The 23,556-nt window shown below is 43.3% G+C and overlaps 2 protein-coding genes across 2 annotated transcripts in view; one reads left to right on the top strand and one right to left on the bottom strand.

Annotated features, from left to right (window-relative positions):
• LOC138606820 (multiple epidermal growth factor-like domains protein 11) overlaps window positions 1-17,290 on the top strand; it is a gene marked incomplete at its 5' end in the record, with an annotated part of 53,651 nt that extends 36,361 nt beyond the window's left edge. The window contains 11 exons of the mRNA XM_069679286.1: window positions 208-342; window positions 7,998-8,126; window positions 9,526-9,654; window positions 10,823-10,951; window positions 11,294-11,422; window positions 11,942-12,175; window positions 12,888-13,039; window positions 13,606-13,675; window positions 14,100-14,153; window positions 15,779-15,997; window positions 16,931-17,290. Coding sequence (XP_069535387.1) covers window positions 208-342; window positions 7,998-8,126; window positions 9,526-9,654; window positions 10,823-10,951; window positions 11,294-11,422; window positions 11,942-12,175; window positions 12,888-13,039; window positions 13,606-13,675; window positions 14,100-14,153; window positions 15,779-15,997; window positions 16,931-17,136 — 1,586 coding nt within the window. The remainder of the gene's footprint in view (window positions 1-207; window positions 343-7,997; window positions 8,127-9,525; window positions 9,655-10,822; window positions 10,952-11,293; window positions 11,423-11,941; window positions 12,176-12,887; window positions 13,040-13,605; window positions 13,676-14,099; window positions 14,154-15,778; window positions 15,998-16,930) is intronic.
• A 3,623-nt stretch (window positions 17,291-20,913) lies between these two features.
• The window catches only part of rab11a (RAB11a, member RAS oncogene family), a 7,989-nt gene continuing 5,346 nt past the window's right edge, over window positions 20,914-23,556 (bottom strand). The window contains exon 5 of the mRNA XM_069679283.1: window positions 20,914-23,535. Within this exon, the coding sequence (XP_069535384.1) occupies window positions 23,399-23,535 (137 nt within the window). The 3' untranslated portion in view covers window positions 20,914-23,398. The remainder of the gene's footprint in view (window positions 23,536-23,556) is intronic.

The raw sequence follows: 23,556 nt of genomic DNA on the forward strand, positions 1-23,556 counted from the left end.
TCATAGAGGTGATGTAGCTTAAATTAGGATTAAGTGGACCATGAAATCTGTAATAAAATGATCAAAGAACTAATCACAAGTTTACGATAGACTTCTCTCACACACACACACACACACACACATCCCCCTAACAGCAGTGTGTGTGCGTGTGTGCGTGCGTGCGTGTGTGTGTGCCTGTGTGCCTGTGTGCGTGCATGTTCTCTGCAGCATGTTCTCCCGGGTTCTTCGGCCACCGCTGCAGCCAGTCGTGTCCTCAGTGCATCCACAGTGACGGAGCGTGTCACCACGTCACCGGACACTGCGAGTGTCTCTCCGGATTCTTCGGCTCCCTCTGTAACCAAGGTCAGTCGTGGTTTTCTTCGTGCGACAGCTGCTCTCATTTGATCCTTGCAATAAGAACCTTTGTATGCTTTGTTAGTGCAAATTTAAGCAGGATAAAGTTCTCAAGATCTTGTGCAGAGTGTGACATGGTCGCACAAACAAAGGTGCATATAATTACATCACGTTTGTATTTGTAGTTCTCCAGTCACTAAGTGTTAATATGTCATAAAGTTTGGGGACTTTTTAGAGTTCTAAAGAGGATCGAAAAGAAGCCACAGATGCAGAAATGTCCCGGATCAAGCCTAAAAAGTCACTTGAGACTACATTTCCCATAATGCATCTGAAAAACACCTTTCATTGCACTCTAAAACCCCTTTCATACCTGCACTGCACCTCTGCATGTGTGAGCCATTCAAACAACGTAAAGCAGCTTCTGGTAAAAAGTCAGATGTGACGTGTGGGTGAGTCGAGGTGTGAACGCAGCAGGTAACAGTCTGGAACATTCACACAGCGAGTGGACGGGGCGTCGAGGTTGTTCACGTTGACTTTCTCTGCTATATAATCTTTCCTGCTCTCCTCAGGTGTCTGTTGTGCTGCTGTATAAAACATGTTGCAGTGAACTCACAAACACCTTTAATGAAAATGCCTCCTCCTCCTGCACGCTCTACTCAGGCTCCGCCCCCCTCACCTGACCTAAACCGAGTATTTAAAGTTGCTTCCGACGCTGTGAGGGACATGTGAGGAAGGATTAGTCTAAATGTCAGGGCCTGGATTGTTTCGAGTTCATGTTTAAAAGGGCTTTAGTTGCTGCTGAGAGGGTAGGACTGAATCCTCCATTTCCCATAATGCAATTTGGTAGTGTCTTGCAGTGTTTATTCCTAAAAATGTTTTAATACAGGAAGTGTTCTGGTTTCTGTTTGTAGGCAGAGTAGTGTTGTCCAATCACGTGTCTGCAGGCTGCGGTTACGTGCAGGACAAACAACCGGAGCACAATCTGCTGTCAGGACATCCCGGCTCCCGTCGTTATTAATCTCTATAAACAGACGTCTGCATGCTAACAGCTAACAATCTGTTCTCGATGAAACACTTCAGCTTGAGACAAATCAGCTTGACACTGTGTCGTGAAAGCAGTTCAGCGCTCAGATTTCCCTGACCTCCTCGAAAGCATCATAAATGATGGCTCCGCCCTCCGTCTCATGTCTCCTTCTCCTCTTGAGGACAGTACTGTCAAAGCTTCATGTTGACTTTAAAATAATAAATAATTAAAAGACTTAAATAGAATAAGATAAAAAAATAAGCAATAAGATACGTATAATACAAAATGTGTACAACAGGTGTAATCAAAAACTGTACAGATGTGCAGGACCCTTCAGGTAGCTGCACCTGGGGGAATGAAACTGTAGTAAAATGTACCCCTAAAACTCATGAGCTCATTCTTCATCAGCATAGAGACACGTTTCCACCATCGACTGTAGGAATAATGGACGTGGTCTCATGTTGACTTGTTCCTAATCTGCATCATGATGTTGTTCTTCCAGCAAACTGAAGAGCCGTTAATTAAAGTCGATCACAAGAGAATCTGTTTCTGTTTGGGCTTCATCCCGCTGCAGTAAGCCAGAGTGCAGCCTCTGTGTAACTTCCTGTTTACAGTGAGACTGAGACTCAGCACAGACAGATGAACGGGCGCTCCTCCGGGGGATGGGACGAACCGAGAGATGACCTGATGATCTTTTGATAATCTCTGCATGGCGCACAGGACAGGAAGTCTTGGCTGGAAGTTGTTTATCGCTAAATGCTGGCTGCACCGCACGTCCCAAGAAGATGGCCGTCACTCCCAGACGATAAATCTCAGATAGCTGACATATTTAAAGATTCACCTCATTCAGACAGACGTGCAGTGAGCCGTGTGTCAGAATGTGCTCCATACACAGACCGATATCCTTCTGAGTTCAGTTTGTGATCCTATCAATCGGCTCCCAGGAAGTTGCTGCAGCATTTCCCTGAGTGTGGTGTCATGTGACGCTGTTTCATGAAACCCTTTTCTCACTTCTCCTGCCTCTGAAACTGTCACAGCCTTCAGGAGCTCTCTAACCAGCTGCAGCAGGTTGTTTGGAAACACGGCAGATCACAGCTGGTACACAATTTACCCTCTCGACATTCTCATCTACACAACCTTTTTGTTAAACCCTGACATCTCTAATAAGTGTAGGTTAGAATCGATGCCTTGCATACAAAGCGAAGCCCTTGAAAGTCTCCATCTCATTAAAAATGTAGGTAATGAAAGAGAAAAGAAGTCTAAACCTTGAGCTCAGCGTCTGCCACCTTTTCTTTTATCTGAATAATCTTTTGTCCGTTCCTCTGTACATCATTATTTCAGTGCGGGTTGACTCCTCTGCAGGTTAAACAGGTGTTAATTCTCCTCTGAAGGCAGAGGGCTCGGGGTTCGTCTCCGAGTCGAATTTTAAAAAGAGACAGAGGAGAGAGAGGGCCGTGAAATATTCATCATCATTAAACATGAACAGGCCTTCGTTATGCCCCGTGCTGCATTAGCCATTCTGCTGGCCGCTGCATCTTTGAGCAGCTCGTAGATAACCGGGCGAGCTTTGATAAATCAGACGTCCAGCGGGGGGGGGGCTTTTAACCGCCTGAAGAGCCGGTCAAGCTCCATCCGTGCTCCCTCCATGTTTGACTCCCTTTTGTACAAGCTAATGATGTCATCGTCTGCTGAAAGGGTCCGTAGCATCTCAGAGAAAACGACTTATTGTGTGTGTACGACCCGACTGACACAAGAAGGGTTTAAACTGCTTTGATGATTCAAGTGGAAACTGTCCAAGATGTTAAAGTAACGTCGCAGAGATGAAAGGATGCAGTTTACTCTGTTTTAACCACCACGTGTTATCTATTCAGCTCAAATACACAGAGAATGTCTCGTTTAAAAGCCGACTACACGAACTGTAACTGTCAAGGATCAGGTTTACACATACGGCCACTTTGTTCTGGTGATTTTGGTGCAGAACAATTAACACAGATCAAGAATAAAAATAATTAAAAGACTTAAATAGAATAAGATAAAAAATAAGCAATAAGATACGTATAATACAAAATGTGTACAACAGGTGTAATCAAAAACTGTACAGATGTGCAGGACCCTTCAGGTAGCTGCACCTGGGGGAATGAAACTGTAGTAAAATGTACCCCTAAAACTCATGAGCTCATTCTTCATCAGCATAGAGACACGTTTCCACCATTGACTGTAGGAATAATGGACGTGGTCTCAGTGACGTCACCCACTGGTTTCTGAAGAAGCGTTTTGAAGCCCGAATTGTGCCGGCTAATCCGGAGGCAGGCAAACAGGTGGAGAGCGACCGAGTTTAAGCCCGGGCCGCTACGGCTAGGAAGCTAGGCTATATGCTCCTCAGCGTAGCTAGCGGTTATTAGCCATTGACTGTATAAATAATGAGTGAGCGAGTTTGACTTTGCCAGGAGGAGATTGTGTGTGACGGTGACTGACTGCAGGTGTTTAGTTATCAGACTAAAGATGTAGCAGACGCGCTGCTCGCTCGCCCGGTGAGAGAGCGGCGAGCCGACACGTAACGGGAAACGTAAAATAACCGATCTTCTCATCAGTGCAGTCCTCTGTAATCTCACTAGGGAAAAGCCAACAACTCCTGACTCCTGTTTAGTGGCCGACGATTAAATACATGTTTGATAAACACTGAACAGGCTAACAAGCAGCTAAAGCGAGCACAGTATACCTGCTACGTGCTAACAATATATATAAATACAATAACAGGAACATTTAACTCAGTGAAAAGCCTGCAGTGGAAACGTAGCTTTAGGCAGAGCTTCCAGATTGTTTTAGTTTGTAACTCCTAAATGGTGTAATGGTGTATTTATTTCACCAAGTGGGATTTTTTACTTGAAAATCTTTAAATGGATCACATGTGATCTCTGAGCCTCTGCGTGTGTTGATCTTGTTTTTCTTCACTTGGTGGCTCGAGTGAAACTTTACTGCACTTTGACTCAAATCAGGCGACTGATGTTCTAATGTCCGTAACCGCTACGTTATGTTTGGTAATTGTAATTTAAACTTGATAAAATGTTTCCTGAATGCGGCTGAAAATCTGACAGCATGTTCCCCATCTGCTCTCATGATGGGCCTGTCTGCCTGTGCGCTTCCACTCGCCCTCACTCGTCTTCTCTACTCTTTAAAAGTGACGACTTGTGCGTGAGTTTGTTGCAGTGTAGTTTCAGTTTGAATGTCAGAGCGCATTGTTGTGATCTGTTGAATATTTTGAATATCTGGAATATTTGTGCAGAATTAAACTCAACCCAGTTGAGATGTAGAGGGGGGGTGTTGCGTAGAACAATTGTGAACCGCTGGTTTAAATGATCCCTCTCCACATCCATCGCCTTCATACAATGTTACAATGATAATAATGATAATGTTAAGTCAGCTACGTTAAGTTAGCTACATTATGTTAGCATTAGCAGAAGGTAAATCTGATACCGTTGATTTTAGAGGCAACTTGATCTGAATTAAACTCTTGCACAGTTTGTAATTCGACACCCGCTGACATCACGCCCCTCCCAAAAATACAAAGAGCCTTCCCCGCCCCCATGACAAAGTATGACCACGCCCTTTCATGAAACTGTGCAAACAAAAGACCCACGACCATGCATGACATTTGACCTGTCGAAGTATCTGCAACATCATCAGGATTCATCCTCCTGGGAGCATGAACATCTGCACTTTAACTTCCCTCTGATAGCTGCTCAGATCTTTCCGTTTCCACAGTGACACTGTAAGAAGAGTTCATTAAAGAGGATCACGAGGGAGCGTCTGAACAGTCCCTCTCCTGCTCATTATTTCTGCTAAACTCTGCTGTTTCTTCTTCGTCCTGCATGTCCGCTTTCTTTCTTTGATCCAAGCGTTACAGGATCCAGTCACACATTGGTCTCTGTTACATAAGTTAAGGGACCTCACTAAAGCATCATGATGATCTTTATTACACTCACAGAGAAGAATCCTCTTCTGCGTTTGATTCTTGCTTTAGTGAAACTGATGTGTATTCTCATCACGGACGTGCAGGAGCTTTTAATGAGGAGCAGAGATTTCATGTAACAGGTAATGTAAATCAGTGCAGAGAATGTATCAATAATAAATCTGCATGTTTATGTAATGAGTGAATGTTAACATGAAGAAGAAGTAACACGTTCGTGAAATAATGACACAGTTTTACAAAGACCAACACGTGTACAAACAGTTTGTTAGAATGAGACACAGGAAGTCAGGTTAAACGGCAGCCCATAATATGTGTGCGTCCGGGGAACAACACTGACTCAAGTTTTATAAAACACTTTGAGCTCAATAATCTCACAAACTTCAGCTCAAGCCAACACCACATTCATGTAAACACTCTGTTCGTCCTCTCATTAATTAACAAGAATCAAAACAGCCTGCAGCACATGAATACATCATCAGGCTGCGTCTCAATATTTGATCAGTGTAACTGTTAAGTGAAATATGAATGTAAAAAATGACATCCTAAAGCAGCAGGAAGTAAAACAGTAAACAAACCAGATGATTCATGTTTTTATTCAAGTGTTTAAAGCAGAAGTTTCTCTGAATGAAAGATATTATAATAATAATTAAAGCGATTAACGTGAGTTTGTGTTAAATGCTGCGTTAAAACAGAAGGTCAGAGTCTTTTTATTCAACCTTTTTACTCTTTTAATTCGTTCTTTCATTCGCTTGTTTTATTCCTTTAAAAACATCTTTTCATGTTTGTGTCTCTGTAACTCGCTGACAACAGTCCTAAAGATGCAGTTTGAATAAATATAACATGAGTGCCACTTGTTTATTCATGTTTTAATGTCCCTCAAATTCATTTCAAAATGTGCAACATTGAAAAAGGTTACACACTTTATGACTGTTTATTTAAACTTTAAGCTTAAACATTTATTTATGCTTGTAAAGGGAGAGAAATGGAAAGACAGACATCATTGCAGTGCAAAGAATCTAAAAGATAAATTGAAGAGCTGACTCGGACAGAGACCCCTTCTGTGTTTAATGCTACAGAGAGAAACAATCATCAGTCAAAGTCTTTACATTTCATTCACAGAAATAAAGATCAACACAGAGACAGTTCAGAGTGTTCCTGTAGTGAAATGTTGCCTCATTATACAGAGAGCCACAGCCGTCCAAAAACACACTGCGCTTTTTCAGCCCCGCAACCAAGTATGACCACGCCCCTTTCTCTAAACTGTGCAAACTACTGACCACGCCCCTTTCTTTAAACTGTGCAAACTACTGACCACGCCCCTTTCCTTAAACTGTGCAAACTACTGACCACGCCCCTTTCCTTAAACTGTGCAAACTACTGACCACGCCCCTTTCCTTAAACTGTGCAAACTACTGACCACGCCCCTTTCATTAAACTGTGCAAACTACAGACACGCCCTTTTATTAAACTGTGCAAACTACTGACCACGCCCCTTTTATTAAACTGTGCAAACTACTGACCACGCCCCTTTCATTAAACTGTGCAAACTACTGACCACGCCCCTTTCATTAAACTGTGCAAACTGCAGACACGCCCTTTTATTAAACTGTGCAAACTACTGACCACGCCCCTTTCTCTAAACTGTGCAAACTACTGGCCACGCCCCTTTTATTAAACTGTGCAAACTACTGACCTCGCCCCTTTCATTAAATTGTGCAAACTACTGACCACGCCCCTTTTATTAAACTGTGCAAACTACTGACCACGCCCCTTTCTCTAAACTGTGCAAACTACTGACCACGCTCCTTTCTTTAAACTGTGCAAACTACAGACACGCCCCTTTTATTAAACTGTGCAAACTACTGACCACACCCCTTTCTCTAAACTGTGCAAACTACTGACCTCGCCCCTTTCATTAAACTGTGCAAACTACTGACCACGCCCCTTTTATTAAACTGTGCAAACTACTGACCACGCTCCTTTCTTTAAACTGTGCAAACTACAGACACGCCCCTTTTATTAAACTGTGCAAACTACTGACCACACCCCTTTCTCTAAACTGTGCAAACTACTGACCTCGCCCCTTTCAATAAACTGTGCAAACTACTGACCACGCCCCTTTTATTAAACTGTGCAAACTACAGACATGCCCCTTTTATTAAACTGTGCAAACTACTGACCACGCCCCTTTCTCTAAACTGTGCAAACTACTGACCACGCTCCTTTCTTTAAACTGTGCAAACTACAGACACGCCCCTTTTATTAAACTGTGCAAACTACTGACCACGCTCCTTTCTTTAAACTGTGCAAACTACTGACCACGCCCCTTTTATTAAACTGTGCAAACTACTGACCACGCCCCTTTTATTAAACTGTGCAAACTACTGACCACGCTCCTTTCTTTAAACTTTGCAAACTACTGACCACGCCCCTTTCTTTAAACTGTGCAAACTACTGACCACGCCCCTTTTATTAAACTGTGCAAACTACTGACCACGCCCCTTTTATTAAACTGCAAACTACCCTCCCTAAACCCACATGTCAGGCCACGCCTATCCAGTAAACACAAACGCTTATGTACATAATAATTACAGTATTGTGTGTGTGTGTGTGTGTGTGTGTGTGTGTGTGTGTGTGTGTGTGTGTGTGTGTGTGTGTGCTTCCCCACAGTGTGTCCCAGTGGGAAGTTTGGTAAAGCGTGCTCTGAGACGTGTGTGTGCACCAACAACAGCACCTGTAACCCCATCGACGGCTCGTGTCAGTGCTACCCGGGCTGGATCGCAGACGACTGCTCCAAACGTGAGACACAGAAAATGATCTTTCTGACTGCTTTGTTTGTTTGCTTGTATTTCTTTCTATCTCTGTTTGTTTGTTTGTATCTTCCTTGTTTGTTTGTTTGCTTTCTTTCTTTCTATCTGTTTGTTTGCTTTCTTTCTTTCTATCTGTTTGTTTACTTTCTTTCTTTCTTTTTATCTCTGTTTGTTTGTTTGCTTGTTTCTTTCTTTCTCTCTTTGTTTGTTTGTTTGTTTGTTTGTATCTTCCTTGTCTGTTTGCTTTCTTTCTTTCTATCTGTTTGTTTGCTTTCTTTCTTTCTATCTGTTTGTTTGCTTTCTTTCTTTCTATCTGTTTGTTTACTTTCTTTCTTTCTATCTGTTTGTTTACTTTCTTTCTTTCTTTTTATCTCTGTTTGTTTGTTTGCTTGTTTCTTTCTTTCTTTCTTTCTCTCTTTGTTTGTTTGTTTGTTTGTTTGTATCTTCCTTGTTTGTTTACTTTCTTTCTTTCTTTTTATCTCTGTTTGTTTGTTTGCTTGTTTCTTTCTTTCTTTCTTTCCATCTTTGTTTGTTTGTTTGTTTGTTTCTTTTAGAATCCCCATTAGCTCCAGTATAAGCGTTGTCTAGTCTTCCCGGGGTCCACCACTGCATACACAGGTGTCTTCATTTCAACAGACATTGACCCAAAATTACCAACAAATCTCTCCTTAAGAATTCTTCCTGAACTCATCATATACTTAATATTTGCTTAGATTCTGATACAAATTCATAGAAATTATTTCAATAATTAATGAAAATTATTTTTTCTGCATGAGCCGATCCATCCTGCTCGGTCAATAACATACAGTCATCATTGTCTGTCAAAGAGTTTACATTTTATTTCTTAAACACGATGAAGCTTCCTGGAATACTCTGATCTGTCATCGCTTGTTAAAACTGATTTCTAGTCCTCGGCTCTGTTCGTGATGCTTTCTGTATCTCACTGGTTTTCACTGGAGGTGGCGTAAGCCTTCTCTCTGTTGCAGAAAGTGACATTTTTTTGACCAAACTGGAGAAAAACCGTCTTTATTTGTGTCATGTGTAGATCTTTGCCTGACAGCAAACTCCTTCATGTGTCTTCCATCTGTAAAATACAGTGTGCTGCTTTGGAGCTACTTTCATTTTGTTGAAGCGCTCAGAGACAACTGGAGAGAAAACAAAAACAGAAAGACAAAAATCAATGACTTAATTTGCTGTGACACTAATAATCCATGTTACACTGAACAGATCCAACAATCACTCAGACGTCCTGATCTCAGACACAACAGGCCTCTGTTAGTGTGTGAGTGTGTGTGCACGAGCAATTGTTCATCTTTTATCTCTGTCTCCAACTGTGTGTGTGTGTGTGTGTGTGTGTGTGTGTGCGCGCGCGCATGTATGTTATGCAGCGTGTCCTCAGGGCTCGTGGGGTCCAGACTGCATCCACACATGTAACTGTCACAACGGAGCTCAGTGCAGCGCGACAGACGGAGAGTGTGACTGCAGCCCCGGATGGACGGGACTCTACTGTACTCAGCGTACGTCTCACACACACACACACACACACACACACACACACACACACACACACACATTCATAATGGAAACAGGAACACACTCTGGCTTCTTCTTGCAGTGGAGTCACCGAGGTCTTCTCCTTTGAATATCTCAAACCTACACCTCCATCTGGTGGCAGATAAAAGAACTACATCCTTCATTTCCTCAAAATCCTTCCTTCCTCCCTTTCTTCCTTATCTCCTTCTTGCTTTAATGCCCCTGAAACTGAGACAATAATTAAACAGCTGTTACATCAGCAGTATTTTTAGCTCACAGACGCCTGCTGATCTGATCGGTTAGTTTTTTGTGTAATTTGTAATTTGGTGTTTTGACTGGTTAGTTCAGATCAACTTCATAGTTTTGGGACTCATAACAACACAGATAAACTTACCAGTCGATGCAGCAGCTCCTGAGTTCTGTGAGCTTAAATCAGTGTTTTTCTGAATGGAGTCTGGTGTGTGTGCAGAGAGCGATGTAACGTCTGTGTGTGGTTAAACAATCATCTTCCTCTGTAACAAAAAGGTCTATCTCTGTAGGGATCCTTTCTGTCATGTTGTCACACACTTAGAAGAACAACCTGAGCCTGTCAGTGGAAACAACAAGAACTTTTAGTGGACGACCTTTGACCCATCAAGGATTATGTTGCAGCCATTACAGCCTGTTTCACTGCTGCAGGATGAACACATGTACTGGAGACACTCAGACACTTTGTGTACCTGTGAATCATTCAGACATAAAAGATGTAAAAATATGGCCCATGTTGACAAATAATTGAATTCACCTTTACTCCCAGTTTGAGGTCCCTCAGTTTGCATTCACAGCTGTAGTTCAGTTCATGTCGTCCGGACGAAGGGAACAAATTCACACTGACTTTTCAAACAAACTAAGAGCTGGGTCTGTTCACCGCCTGCGTCATCAGAAACAAGAGGTGGTAAAGACAGCAGAGAGTCTTCAGGTACTCTAAGCAGTCGTTTCAATCTGCAGAGATGATCCACATTTGTCCCGCTGTAACAGAACAGATTAGCTAATCCTTGAAAAGCTGCGTGAACACTGCTCTCCAGGTTTGTGGATCATCCCTCACGTCCTGAGTCTGAAGATGCTGAAGGTGTAAACTCTAAAGGACATGCAGTTGTTGTGTTTCCTCCTCAGGCTGTCCTTCAGGGTTCTTCGGCTCTCAGTGTGCGGAGGTGTGTCGCTGTCAGAACGGGGCGGACTGCGACCACATCAGCGGACAGTGTTCCTGCAGGACGGGCTTCATCGGACAGAGCTGTGAGCTCAGTGAGTCCCTGCATGTCTTTGTCTGTACAGCAGCACTTAGTTTATATGACAAATTAAACGACCAGCAGAGTAAGATTTGATTCTGCATATTTATGGGTTTAAACAGGAAGCTGGGGAGGGACTAGTAGTAGCAATAAATACTGCACATTATTTTATAATATATAACTCTTACTGTTTCTTTTAGTGTTTATCATTGTGAAGATGCATTTTGCACACATTGCTGTAGTTTTAAGAGAAGCAAGAATCTCACTGATGTAACAACATCAAACATTTACCTTTAATTGGAATCTACAAGTGCCGACTGTAAGATCAAAGTGTATACTCCTCCTCTCCCGTGGTCAGAGTGTCCTGCGGGGACGTTCGGCTATGGCTGCCAGCAGCTGTGTGAGTGCATGAACAACGCCACCTGTGACTACGTGACGGGAACCTGTTACTGCAGCATCGGCTTCAAAGGCATCCGCTGTGACCAAGGTGAGAGCTAATGGAGCTGTACGTGTAGGCGTTAATGTAGCTGAAGAGGGTTTGATGCTGCGTCCTTAGATGGAGCTTCAAACGGATTCTAAAGAATAAGAAGACACAGAGACGTGCACATAGATACAGAACAAGATACAAACACTGACGTCTGCACAACAAACAGCTACAGGTCCACAGAGTTCTCTGACGGTCTCACATGTCTGCAGGATTTACTCCTCGTCTGGCAGTCGCTCATTTAAGCATATTAGTGTGCAAAGTTTTAAATGTTGATAATATTGTAAGTATGTGCTTTGATTAACATAAGCAGTTCAATGCTTATTGCTTTGAGTCATATATCTTTTGCTTTAGTCATCATATCCAAACAAAGACAATAAATGCAAAGAAAATCAAACAGGGACTTTTATTTTGAAACTTTAGAAATAAAACTGATGCGAGGATCACCGCAGGTTTCAGCTCCACAGTATGTTAGTATTATGAACCCATCAGTATGTTAAACTGCTGCTCACCTGTCCTCAGCGGCTCTGATGATGGAGGAATTGAACCCGTACACAAAGATCAGCCCGGCTCTGGCCTCAGAGCGACAGTCAGCGGGGGCCGTCCTGGGAATCATCTTCCTGCTGCTGCTCATCATGGTCATGCTCGGCCTGGTCGTCTGGTTCCGCTACCGGCAGAGAGAGAAAGGCAACCACGTTCCCAACGTCACCTACACGCCCGCCCTGCACATCAACTCCACCGACTACTCCCTCTCAGGTGAGGCGACCACACCTGTGCCCGTTTCTCTTTTTGTTCCAGGTGCTTTTCTTTCTTCACACATCCAGGCTGTGGGGAGCTTTAAGTGGCGATGTGGAAACAACACAGACACGTCAAAGACAAGTTTGTGTTTAATTACCCTGAACTGATCGTGTTCACTTTGTGAGCGCAGCTACCGGCGTGACGAGCTGCACGTGAGCACAAATGTATCATGAATGCATAAAACGTTTTTTGCCGCCTTCTTCCTGCAGGTTGGTTTTCCCGGATGTTGTTCTGAGTTAAAACAGCTTTAACAGGAATTTTACCAGACAGAAACGTATTTTTCCGATTATTTCCGACATCACATGAACGCAGATTCTGACCAGAACTGCTGATTGTCGTGAGTGATACATTTTTTATAGGATCAAAAAGTTTGACAAACATACAAAAGAGTAAACAGACTTTGGTTTTGTCTTAACGCAGACGTGTTCTGACCAAAATGATCGAGTGATTCTTGAAACTTGTGGTACACTACTTCCCTGTCATCTGTCAATTGATTAACTTATTATTGCAGCACTGACGTAAACGGTTTGAGCCTCTAAATGTAAGTGATTTGTAGCAACCCAACAGGAAGTTCCCTAATTCATGTCAGGTTGTATGTACTGTACTGTGTGTTATAATGATGTATAAAGCAGGATAAATGTACCTGAGTGTGACGGTGGTCTGACAGCAGGGCTGCAGTGCACAGGCCTGCTCTCCTCTGCAGACTCCTCTCCCAGTAACAGCTCTGTAGGACGCTGCTTCTCCAACCCCAGCTACCGCACCCTGGGGCCCTGCACCTACGCCGCCCACTACGCCAAGCCCGACAAGAGGAGCTCCAACAAGGTGCGTTCAAGGACTGTCTCTCTCTTTTACCTCGGGAACTCTCACCGTGTGTTAGCTGCAGGAGGCTGACTAGTTTCTGTAAAGTCATTATAAGATGAGAAAGATGGGAGGAGCCTTTATTGATCAGGTTGTTTCTGCAGCACAAAGATGGAAATACGTAGAGATAAGAAGAGAAAGTAAAAAAGTTCAGTAGTTTAGATGTTTTAAAAGTCAAATAAGAAAACGGTAAAAACAGAAACGATTACAGGAGCGCCTCCAGACCTCCTCTCTCTTCCTGTTTCCTGTCTGTCTGCTTTCAAGTAAAGGTTATAAAAATACGGGAAAATAAATCAAAGTCCTGTTTATGTTGCAGAGTAGCCTAGCTGATTATATCGTAAAAATAACATGGACCAAGATATTCATGAAATATCACTTAAAGATGCACACTGAAAGAAATCTTTAACCCTGATGCGGCCTCTTTTTATCTACACACAGTAACACAGTAACATCAGGGCAAAGATGCTTTCAGTCACTTCTTCTTTAATATTTACTCTCTCATGTGTTTTTACTGTTTGTATGTTTCCCAGATGAAGACAAAGAAGCGACACAGGAACAGTGCTCCGGAGTGGGGCGCCTACTGTAACCTCAGTGACCTGGGTCAGTACGAGTTTCTCCACGTCAGTTTGATCATATTTTCCTTCCACTGAGATCACACGGACATGAATATAAAGAAATATAACCTCATAGATCATTAATTTGTGCCAGGCAATGCAAGTGACACAAATGTGCATGATTCACATATTTTCACAAGTTGAATATCAGTCTTCAGATTCTCCTGACGTTGTATCAGAAATGTTCAAACCAAACTCCATTCAAAAAACGAGCAATTTAAAGTCGTTTTCTTGTCGTCTTGCTGACAGACCTGACAAAGCATGAATTCAGACTCTTTACAAACCTGCATCACGGTGTAGTTATTTCAGCATTGACACATTGAAGTGCAGCGTGGGTTGATGATTTTGGTCCTTTTGTTCCTCTCTGTTTTAACCTTCAGGACCTGCTCTTCTCTCTGCTTTATCTGCAGGTGTTTACTGCATCGACCGGCGGTTCAGCTACCACGTGGAGCCGCGCTACAGAGGTACAGTGTGAGGGTCGCTGAGCCTGCGCGACCTCAGCCTGTTCTCCTGCTCAAACAGATCCTGCAGCCAATCCCTGCCCGTCTTGCACTTTGAACCTCTGCTTCATGTTGCAGTTCCCTGTGTTGAAAGTCGATATATATAAATATAGAAGTCTATGAGAACATGCTCCTCCTCCTCTCCTGATGTATTCCCTCAGTAAACATGTTCCTAATGAGTTTATGGTCTCAGTCTCTAGTTTCAAGTCTTCTTCAACACAGCATGATGTTCATTTAGTCACTGATGCTCCCATTGAGAGTCACACAGACCAGGAAGAGGGGAGGGGTTAGGGCGGGGCTACCTGTGATTGACAGGTCGCTACAACAGTGACCAAAATGTAGCTTGTGCAGGGTTTTCTGTACTTAGTTACTGTCACTTTAAAAGAAGCAGATTTTAGCCATGTGATCTTGAGAAGGTTTTTTTTTAAGACTTAAAGTGCACAAATAAAAGCGATTGTTTTCAGCATGCCTGCGCCTGAATGCTCAGCTTCTCCTCGTCCAGATTTAATGATTGTTTTAATCTTGTTGCTCACAGGTGTGTTTGTGTCTCTGCAGGATGAACCCGACTCCTCTCCTCCGTGTGTTTCCCCCTCTCTGCGGGGGTTCTTCCTCCTGATTTGACCCCCGTCACTCCCAAACACTCACCCGGGGAATCTCTCCCTCACTGTTACTGAATGCTGTGTGTTCCTGCTGTTCGATGTGCACTTCCCTCTGCTGCAGCTTCACTGACTGTCTTTCATTTTAACCCTTTACTGCCTTTGGATGATGCTGTTGGTCTGAACTTTAACCTCTGTTGTCCGATGATTTCTCTAACATGTTTGTTTTTTAAAGGATAATATGCTAATTCTATCCTCTTTATAGAGTCTGTCCTTCAAGGACTGTCAGGGGATCCTGCTGCTCAAAATACTCACCAGATTCTCGTTAGTGAAAAGACACAATGAGCAGCTTTAGTGAATAATGAAGATAATTATGTATTTCTGAGCTTTTTTTTAAGAGATTTACATCCTCTGTTGGCCAGGAGCTTAGTGTCACACACAGGGCAGGGGAACGAGTCGACTTCCTGTTTATGAGAGTTGTTGACCAATTAGAAAACAGAATAATAGAGGCCTTATCCATTAATGGAATATAATCTGGAGCCATAACAACCTTCATTTTCAGACATGATGTCCAAGCCCTGCTAATAACCCAGACATGAAGTCTGTGTCATTCATAGTTTCCAGCAGACATGAAGAAATGTCAGAAATGGAAAATGTTTTAGTTTAGAAACCAGCTGCACTTTGGTGTCTCTTTGCTTTTAAAACATTTGTAGACATTTAAATTCAGTTTTGTCTTTTAGAGGAGAACATTACCTTTAAATAAATAACAATATGGAGATCTTTGCACTGATCAGCCGCAGCCTGCCTGAGATCAGCAGCAGACATGACAGAGAAGAGCTTCCTCTGGAGTATTTTCATCATTACTGCCGAGTTCAACAAGAGTTCAACCGCTTATAAGAACGCTGTAATTCCATGTGAACAGTTTAAACTCCCACACGAGTGTCACTTCCCTGCTCACAAGGTTAAATGATCCGCGCGGTCTCTCTCTTGCAGACTACATGAAGGGCTCGTTGTCCAGCACCTGCTCTCTGAACAGTGAGAACCCGTACGCCACCATCAACGACCCCCCCGGTCTGTGCAAACACTCAGAGAGCAGCTACGTGGAGATGAAATCACCGGCTCACCACGAGCACATGACACACTGCTGCTCCGCTGCCATCATCACCACGACAACCACCACCACGGCACCCGTCAAGAACGTCTACGACATGGGTACGATTAAAGACTAACTCCAGAGCTTCTTAACCTGGTCCCTGGTTTTACATATTTTTGGCTCTAAATGAAATCGGTACAATAAAATGTGAATGTCTCCAGTAGATGTGTTCATCCTGCAGCAGTGAAACAGGCTGTAATGGCTGCAACATAATCCTTGATGGGTCAAAGGTCGTCCACTAAAAGTTCTTGTTGTTTCCACTGACAGGCTCAGATTGTTATTCTAAGTGTGTGACAACATGACAGAAAGGATCCCTACAGAGATAGACCTTTTTGTTACAGAGGAAGATGATTGTTTTAACCACACACAGACGTTACATCGCTCTCTGCAGACACACCAGACTCCATTCATAAAAACACTGATTTAAGCTCACAGGACACAGGAGCTGCTGGACCACAGCTTCCTAGATTGTTGGTGTCATTGTGTGACTGTAAATATATAGGATAGATCATTCACAATATCTGTGTAACACGACAAACTAATTGAATCAAGGAAGCTGTGGACCAACTAATCCAACAACCTTTGTTATGCAGTAAATTGATGTTTTTGTCAGTGGAGTCTGGTGGCTTTAAAAAGGTCAAACGTCTGTTTCTGATTTTAAAAATGGTCTGTCTCTGTAGGGATCCTTTCTGTGTCAGGGGCACTAACACCTGCCACTCACTCAGTTTGGTGAGGGAATCATCTCAATGCAGGGTCAGGTGTGTGTGTCTAATTGTCCCTGATTAAGAGCAGGTGTGTGGAGCCTATATACACCGTCGGGTTCCAGTTGGGTTGTTTTTTAGCTTGTTATTTTGGGGTGTCCCCTCTCCCATCCAAGCACTTGTTGTCATCATTTTCGTTGTTAGGGTCAATTATAAAAAAAAATTACCTGATTAATTCCAGCGCTTGTTAAATTCCCCTCCTCCCTCCTCTCCCTCCTCTCTCTCTCTCAGAACCAACCATCAGCATCGTGCAAGCAGCCGGTGGGATGGTGGTTCCCAGTTACCCTCAGAACCCGTACGACCTGCCCAGGAACAGCCACATCCCGAGCCACTACGACCTGCTGCCCATGCGCCCCAGCCCCTCCCACACCCAGAGTCTCACCATGCAGAGCCACAGCCCCCCTCTGCCCGGCAGCCCCACCAGCTCGCTGCTTTAGACCCCCCACCCAAACACCCAGACTGAACTACTGGACCAGTTCATCCGGAACCAGGAAGCTGTGAACTGGGAGACGAGATCTGTTTCTGCTGATGGAAGTTAAAGTGACCGACGGCTGAAGAACATATTTTGCTCTCATATTTATTTCTTTTTGTGTGGGTGTGTTTCTGAGAGAGTTAGTGCTCTGACTGTTGCACTATATTTTATCTCTGTATTATATCCAAACAGTTTAGGCTGATTTTGTGCCAAATAATGCTTCATATTTGTGTTCTCTTGTGAATTCCCCTTCAAAGCAAATAGAGAGAATCTACACGTACGAATGCTCACGTTTGTTTTCAGACCTCTTTTTGAAACGTCCCGGGTGGAGAGACGTGAGGACGACGGGAAAAGAAATAAATGACTGAGTTACTCTTGTAAATGTTTCTGGTTTGGACTGTTTCATAACGCTGGAGTTGTCCTGAAAAGCAAGAGACCACATCACACCTGGACTCAGTGGATCTTCCCAGCTTGTACAATAATGATGCAACATTTTGGAAAACTTGTACAGCCTCAACTCTGGAAACAAGGTGCTCATAACTCCGATAAACTCCCTCAAAGACACTCAGTGAAGAAATGCACACAACCTGCAGCCTGAGCAGACGTGATCTACCTGTACAGCTCTGATATTTTTACACACTGTTTCTTATTTCCTGTTTACATATGTGAAGATCCTGCTGGATCCATATTTTCTCTCTTTTTGTATGTACTGTAGACAAAGTGGTGTATTAACTGTACACTTACTGTACACTAGTGGTTATTATTGTGTTTTTTCTTTTGTTGTGTCGAGCTTAATACACATGCATGCCAAAGACGATCCAAGATATTATAGTTAGCCAAGAAAACCCTAACACGTCATCTGACTGTCTCAACATGGGAACGACTCCAATATGAAACCTACTTTAATATTTACTGTAGAGCTGCTAAAACTGATTTATTTTCACTATATTTTAACGGTCAATTAATTTATTATTTGGACTGTAAAATGAAAAATGTCGTAAGCAAATGTTTTTACTGATTAACAATCCAATCCTAAAGATATTCAGATTTTTTTCCACATGTTGGAAAAGATGCAGCCACTCCTGACAAACGTCTTTAGCCATATTTTCCACGTGAACGATTAAAGAGGACCGATTCTGCTCATTTATATTTTTGTCCTTAAATGTTTATAGCTTTGCATGGTTCATGTTTTGAACATTCCTTATTTTTATACTGGCCCTCTCCACGCTGAGTTCAACCTGAGAATTCAGTTCAATCTGAAACGAGTCATTTCCGCTCCTGTCTCTTTAAGGCCCCCTCCCTAAAGGCTCCCTCTCTTCTGATTGGCTTGCTTTCCTGAAGGGGCAAACACCCAGCAGTTCTTGCAGCCTCCTTAAGCAACAGTTATAAAATGAAACACTTGAAGAGCAGTCGGAGAACTTCTGACTATAAAGAAATCTGAAATGATTCAAAGCATTCAGGGAGCAGTTTAACGAGTACGTACCGACAGTGATTACCTTTTCATACCTTTACCTCATCGTTTGTAACTTTCAGAACATTTAATATGAAAATCTGTCACTGTAACATTCTTCTAAATTTCTGTAAATCATTAAATTGGCTAATAAGTTCAGCTCTTACGGTAGGCCAACGGAGAAAGCTCTTCCTGTTTAGACTGTCAAAGATACTCCTCTTCCTGGGATGTGATCTTGTGACAGGATCAGAAGACAGTTGGTCCAAAACATGTTTGAAATCTTATAGTCTCATATTGAACATGCAAAGCAGCCGTAATGTTTGAATCCTTTTGAGTTTTTCACTGACACGCCGGTCAGCTTGGAAATGCTGATCACAGCTTTGCAAACAGCAATAACAGGACATGTTGACAATCAGATGTTTTTTTACTTTTGCTCCTTTCACTGTACTTTTATCTTGCTCGTGTGTCTTTTCTTCAGCTTTGATCCAAACAGTAGTTTTTCAGTAGACGTGTCGATTGCTGCTTGTTGGTTTTTTTGTTTCAGCCCTAAAGTCAATAAAGTTGTCATAGCTCAGGGGAGTGGTGTCCTGTTACACAGCTGCTGTTAATAGTCACGATAATATCGTACGTAGCACTTTAAAAGCATTCAAACACCTGTCTTCCTCAGTGATAAACAATAGTGCATCATCTGCGTAACGGTGTATTTTATATTATGTTGAGAGCCTGTATAAAGAAAGAAAGCTTTCCATAGGGACGCCTTTATCAACATATAGTGTCTGTTATACAACATGAAGAGATTCAAGGTGTTCTTTGACTGACCAATCACACATCAGGACACATCAGGTCTGATTAATTAACCAATTTAGAGATGTTTAATCTCATGCCTACAGAGAGGAACTTTTATTTGGGTCTCATTAGAGGCTAAACAGAGATGTTGTTCTCAGACGGTACAGAGGAAGCACCCATTTGTAAATCTGAGTTTATGGGAAAGAAAAATGGCGGCACGGTGGTGCAGTGATTAGCGCTGTTGCATCACAGCTATAAGGTTCCTGGATTGAATCCCGGTTCAGACGTAGTGGGCCTTTCTGTGTGGAGTCTGCATGTTCTCCCCGTGCATGTTTGGGTTCCCTCCGGGTACTCCGAGCTGGGCACAGATCACTCTTTACTCACACACAGCACAGTAAATAAAACAGTTTGATGCGCTGTGATGGCGAAATATATTATCACACATTACAACTACATCACTAGATACAGGATCATTTCATTCAGGAGGCCTTTTATTTTTTTATGATTTAGTAAGTCGCAGCTCTGTGCTGATTTTTGTGCAGACAATAAAAATGTAACTCCATAAAACAGACTCAGTGATCATAATAACTCTGATCTGTACATAAAGAAGATCTAAAATAAGATTAAATGATTTAAATAATTAAACAGTGACAGCACTTACATTCGGCCATGTTAAACAATTCACATATCAAAATGAATAATGCTTTATTTTATATGTCAGACCTACCTGCCCTCCCACCTACCTATGAAAGACACTGCTCTACTGTAAAGAAGCGGTTCTGTATGCACTCGTAAAGATCGTCTGACAGCTGATTCAGCTGAGCAGCACGTCATCACAAACATACGTCGCCTAACGTCGGGAGGAGCTCAGACGTGAGGAGACAAGGCGAGTGAGGGACGCAGGATACGCAAAGTAATGTAATGAGAAGGACCCTATGTGTCAGCCCTGTGACTGACAGGCGACCTGTCCAGGTGTAACCTCGCCTCTCGCCCAATGATAGCTTGCATAGGCTCCAGCCCCCCCACCCCACCTCACGACCCTAGACAGGATAAGCAGTATAGATAATGGATGGATGGGAAAGAAAAAGTGTATTATATGGCAGAGAACTCGGAACGTCAGGTGGGTGGTGTTCTTAAACAAACTGCTGCAGTTTTTCATCTGTTGTGGAGTAACTGGTTGTTTTCTCTGGTAAAACAAAAGTGAAAATGCAAATGTCATAGCTTAAAAAACTAAAGTTTATTTGTTTAAAGCTGCTGTGAGGAACTTTAGTGTGGATTACAGCGCCCCCTGTGGACAAAGCCTCTCTCTGCTGATTTGGTCCTGTGCATGTCTGATACCTACCCCCCCTACCCTAGCTCATAGAGACATCAGAATTAATTTCAGCCGGTTTCATAACCAGAGAAAAATTAAATTCCAACAACCCAAAAAAACATTTTTCCTTTGATTTTCGGCTAAATAAATAAAGTTGCATCAATAAGGAGATGATGTAAAAATACAGGCTCATATAAAGGTTTATGACTGGTGCGCTTTATTAAGATGAACTGATAACTTAAGATATAGACACAATTGTACAATTTATCAATCTGTACAAACATAAAAGCACTCGTTTTGACCCCCCTCTCACATTAACCCTCCAGATTCATTGAAATGACATCATTTCACTCTTACACGTTTACACTGGAATTACAGTCAGTTATAGAATTCAATATAGTAAAAAAAAAAAAAGAGAAATCAAAACACACTTCTTAAAAAAACACAGAACAATGGAGGTACATGAAACAGAAATCATATGTTCAGGAGAAAAGGAATCACTTTGTCCACAGCTACTGAGTCTGAGAGGCTCGGCTGGCGGCGCCGTCTGTTCGAACAAAAACGCCATTGGCACTGCCAGCCAGGCTCGCACACTCCACAGCGACCGATCTACCCTCTGCCTCTACACACACATACACACACACCAAGGTCCGGCATTGTATATGTCTGCTAACACCATCACACACTGACACGGCTATTACCTGGATATTCCACAGAACACACACTCGGGGAGTTTTAGCGATAGCTTGTTAGCGAGGCATTTGTCACTTGGGCACAATAATTAGCTTGTTAAGCATCATCCTAGCTAGCCAAGCGTTACCCTCAGCAGATTTCATGGACAGTAATGACAATGTTAGCTACATAAGGCGATACGACGTGGAGGTGCATCGTACAGAAAGCCATGCATTGTGTTGAAGTCAGAGGCAGCTCGGTGTACGTAGGCTTAATGTGACGGGGACAACACGGCCGCCTGCCTCTTTAAAGGACAGACGAAGCAAAGTTATTGGTTAAGGAGGGCGGAGGGATGATGGTGAGCTGTTAGCAGGTGAATGAGAGGTGGTTTTGCACGGTAAGGAGGCACTGTAACCAGGAGTGAGCAGGAATGTGGCTGAATCCCACAAGTTTTCCTTCTTTCCGTCTGATTTTGAAGATGTAAGGAAAGCCTTCTGAGACTCAGCCCACGTCCTGCAGAGCTGAACATTTTGGTTTGTGAAAAGTCTCACAAAAGGAGGTCCAGACTCTCAGTGTGCGGTAAAAATCTAATCCTAGACAAGAAGCATGTTTACTAGATCAACTATTAAGGTTCAGTGCAAGAGTTTGACGATTCCACGCTCATGAAATCAAACCGAGTGGGTGAACGACATTTTCCATTTCCTACTTTCTCAGTGCGCACTAACTACACACCTGTGGTTACATGCAAAGCTCAATTTGCTATTCGACATAGGAGTTTGGATTATAATATTATTGAGTATCATAAGGATGTCATAAAGAGTACTACCTCACACGCGAGGCTTTGAAATTCCTTCATTTGCTAAAGAGGTGCACTAAGAAAACAAACCCAATCAGCTGTGTGCTAGTTTCTGCATAGTTGTTGTTAAAAATGAAAGCATACTGTTCTCTGTTCCTTCATGTTGGAGCAGCAACGTGTCAGAAGGTCCTTCTCAGTGGAAGCATGACTCTCGCTTTATGACACTGATGCTTAAAGTAGGACGACATGAACATCCGAACATACAGGAGTTTAGTTCAGCCTAAAATAACTCTCCCTCAAGGCAAAGATAGTGTTCCACACAGAGTCCAGGTCGACTCTTCCCCCTGTTAAACATGCAGCGCAGCAGAGAGCCATCTTTAAACAAGCAAAGCTTACGGGCCAGAACATCGCTGCCTGCTGCAGCAACACTTCTCGAGGCTCCACGCTGCATGCGAGCTCCCACCGGCCTTCCCGCTGCACAGACAGAAGCTCCGCAGAGGCAACAAGCTCCTACGTTTCACTAGCATCACATTCACAGCAATCAGATCAACACGGCCTGACACTACCGGAGCACACGTGTCTACACGGCGCTCATACATCCACGTGGTTTCCAAAACAGTACATTGCACTAAAGAGGAGAGGGGGCGGGGCTAATATGACAGCTTGTATATGGGAATACACTGTGATGTGCTTTAATTCATATATACCTAGTAGTACATATATGATAGAAGACAGAGAGAGATCATAGAAAAGGTGGAGAAATCAACAGGAGCACATAGATGAAGAAAACTAATCACATTCATATATTAAGACATTTCTGTGACATGTCAGCGCATCTACAGTAATGAAATCTAAAGTGATATGAAATGCCTGCTGCCTGCTGTCCTGCAGTCGCCTGACAACAGAGGGGCTCTGCTTGGGGGGCCACCCCACGCGGTGACTTCTTATACTGGGATATATTAACCTGGGGCAGGGGGAGGAGGGGGTTTGGGAGGGGGGAGGCAGGTACAGGTAGGTGCAGAGTTCGGGTCACAGCCTGGAAGCTGTGGCTCGTCCCTCCCACACCACACAGTACACCGAGGCAGTCTCTTCTCTGAGGGGGCGGGGCTTCAGGAGCTGTGAGCGGGGTTAGGAGGAAGGGAGGGAGGCGGGGACTGTGGGGACAGGGGGGAGAAAAGAGGGGAGGAGGGAGCAGCAGATCCACGGCTGGGCTAGATGTTCTGACAGCACTGCATCTTTGGTTTGTTCTCAGTGGGCTGCACCTGGATGTTGACCACGTTGTTACTGGGCGACATGTCGCTCTCCTGACGCTCCGACATCTGCTTCTGAGAGACGATACGGTAGATCTCTGCAGGGGGGAATAACAGTG

The sequence above is a fragment of the Semicossyphus pulcher genome, unplaced genomic scaffold (genome assembly GCF_022749685.1).
Source record: "Semicossyphus pulcher isolate SPU_LCO1_2020_fin unplaced genomic scaffold, fSemPul1.0.p SCAF_38, whole genome shotgun sequence".
Lineage (NCBI taxonomy): Eukaryota > Metazoa > Chordata > Actinopteri > Labriformes > Labridae > Semicossyphus > Semicossyphus pulcher.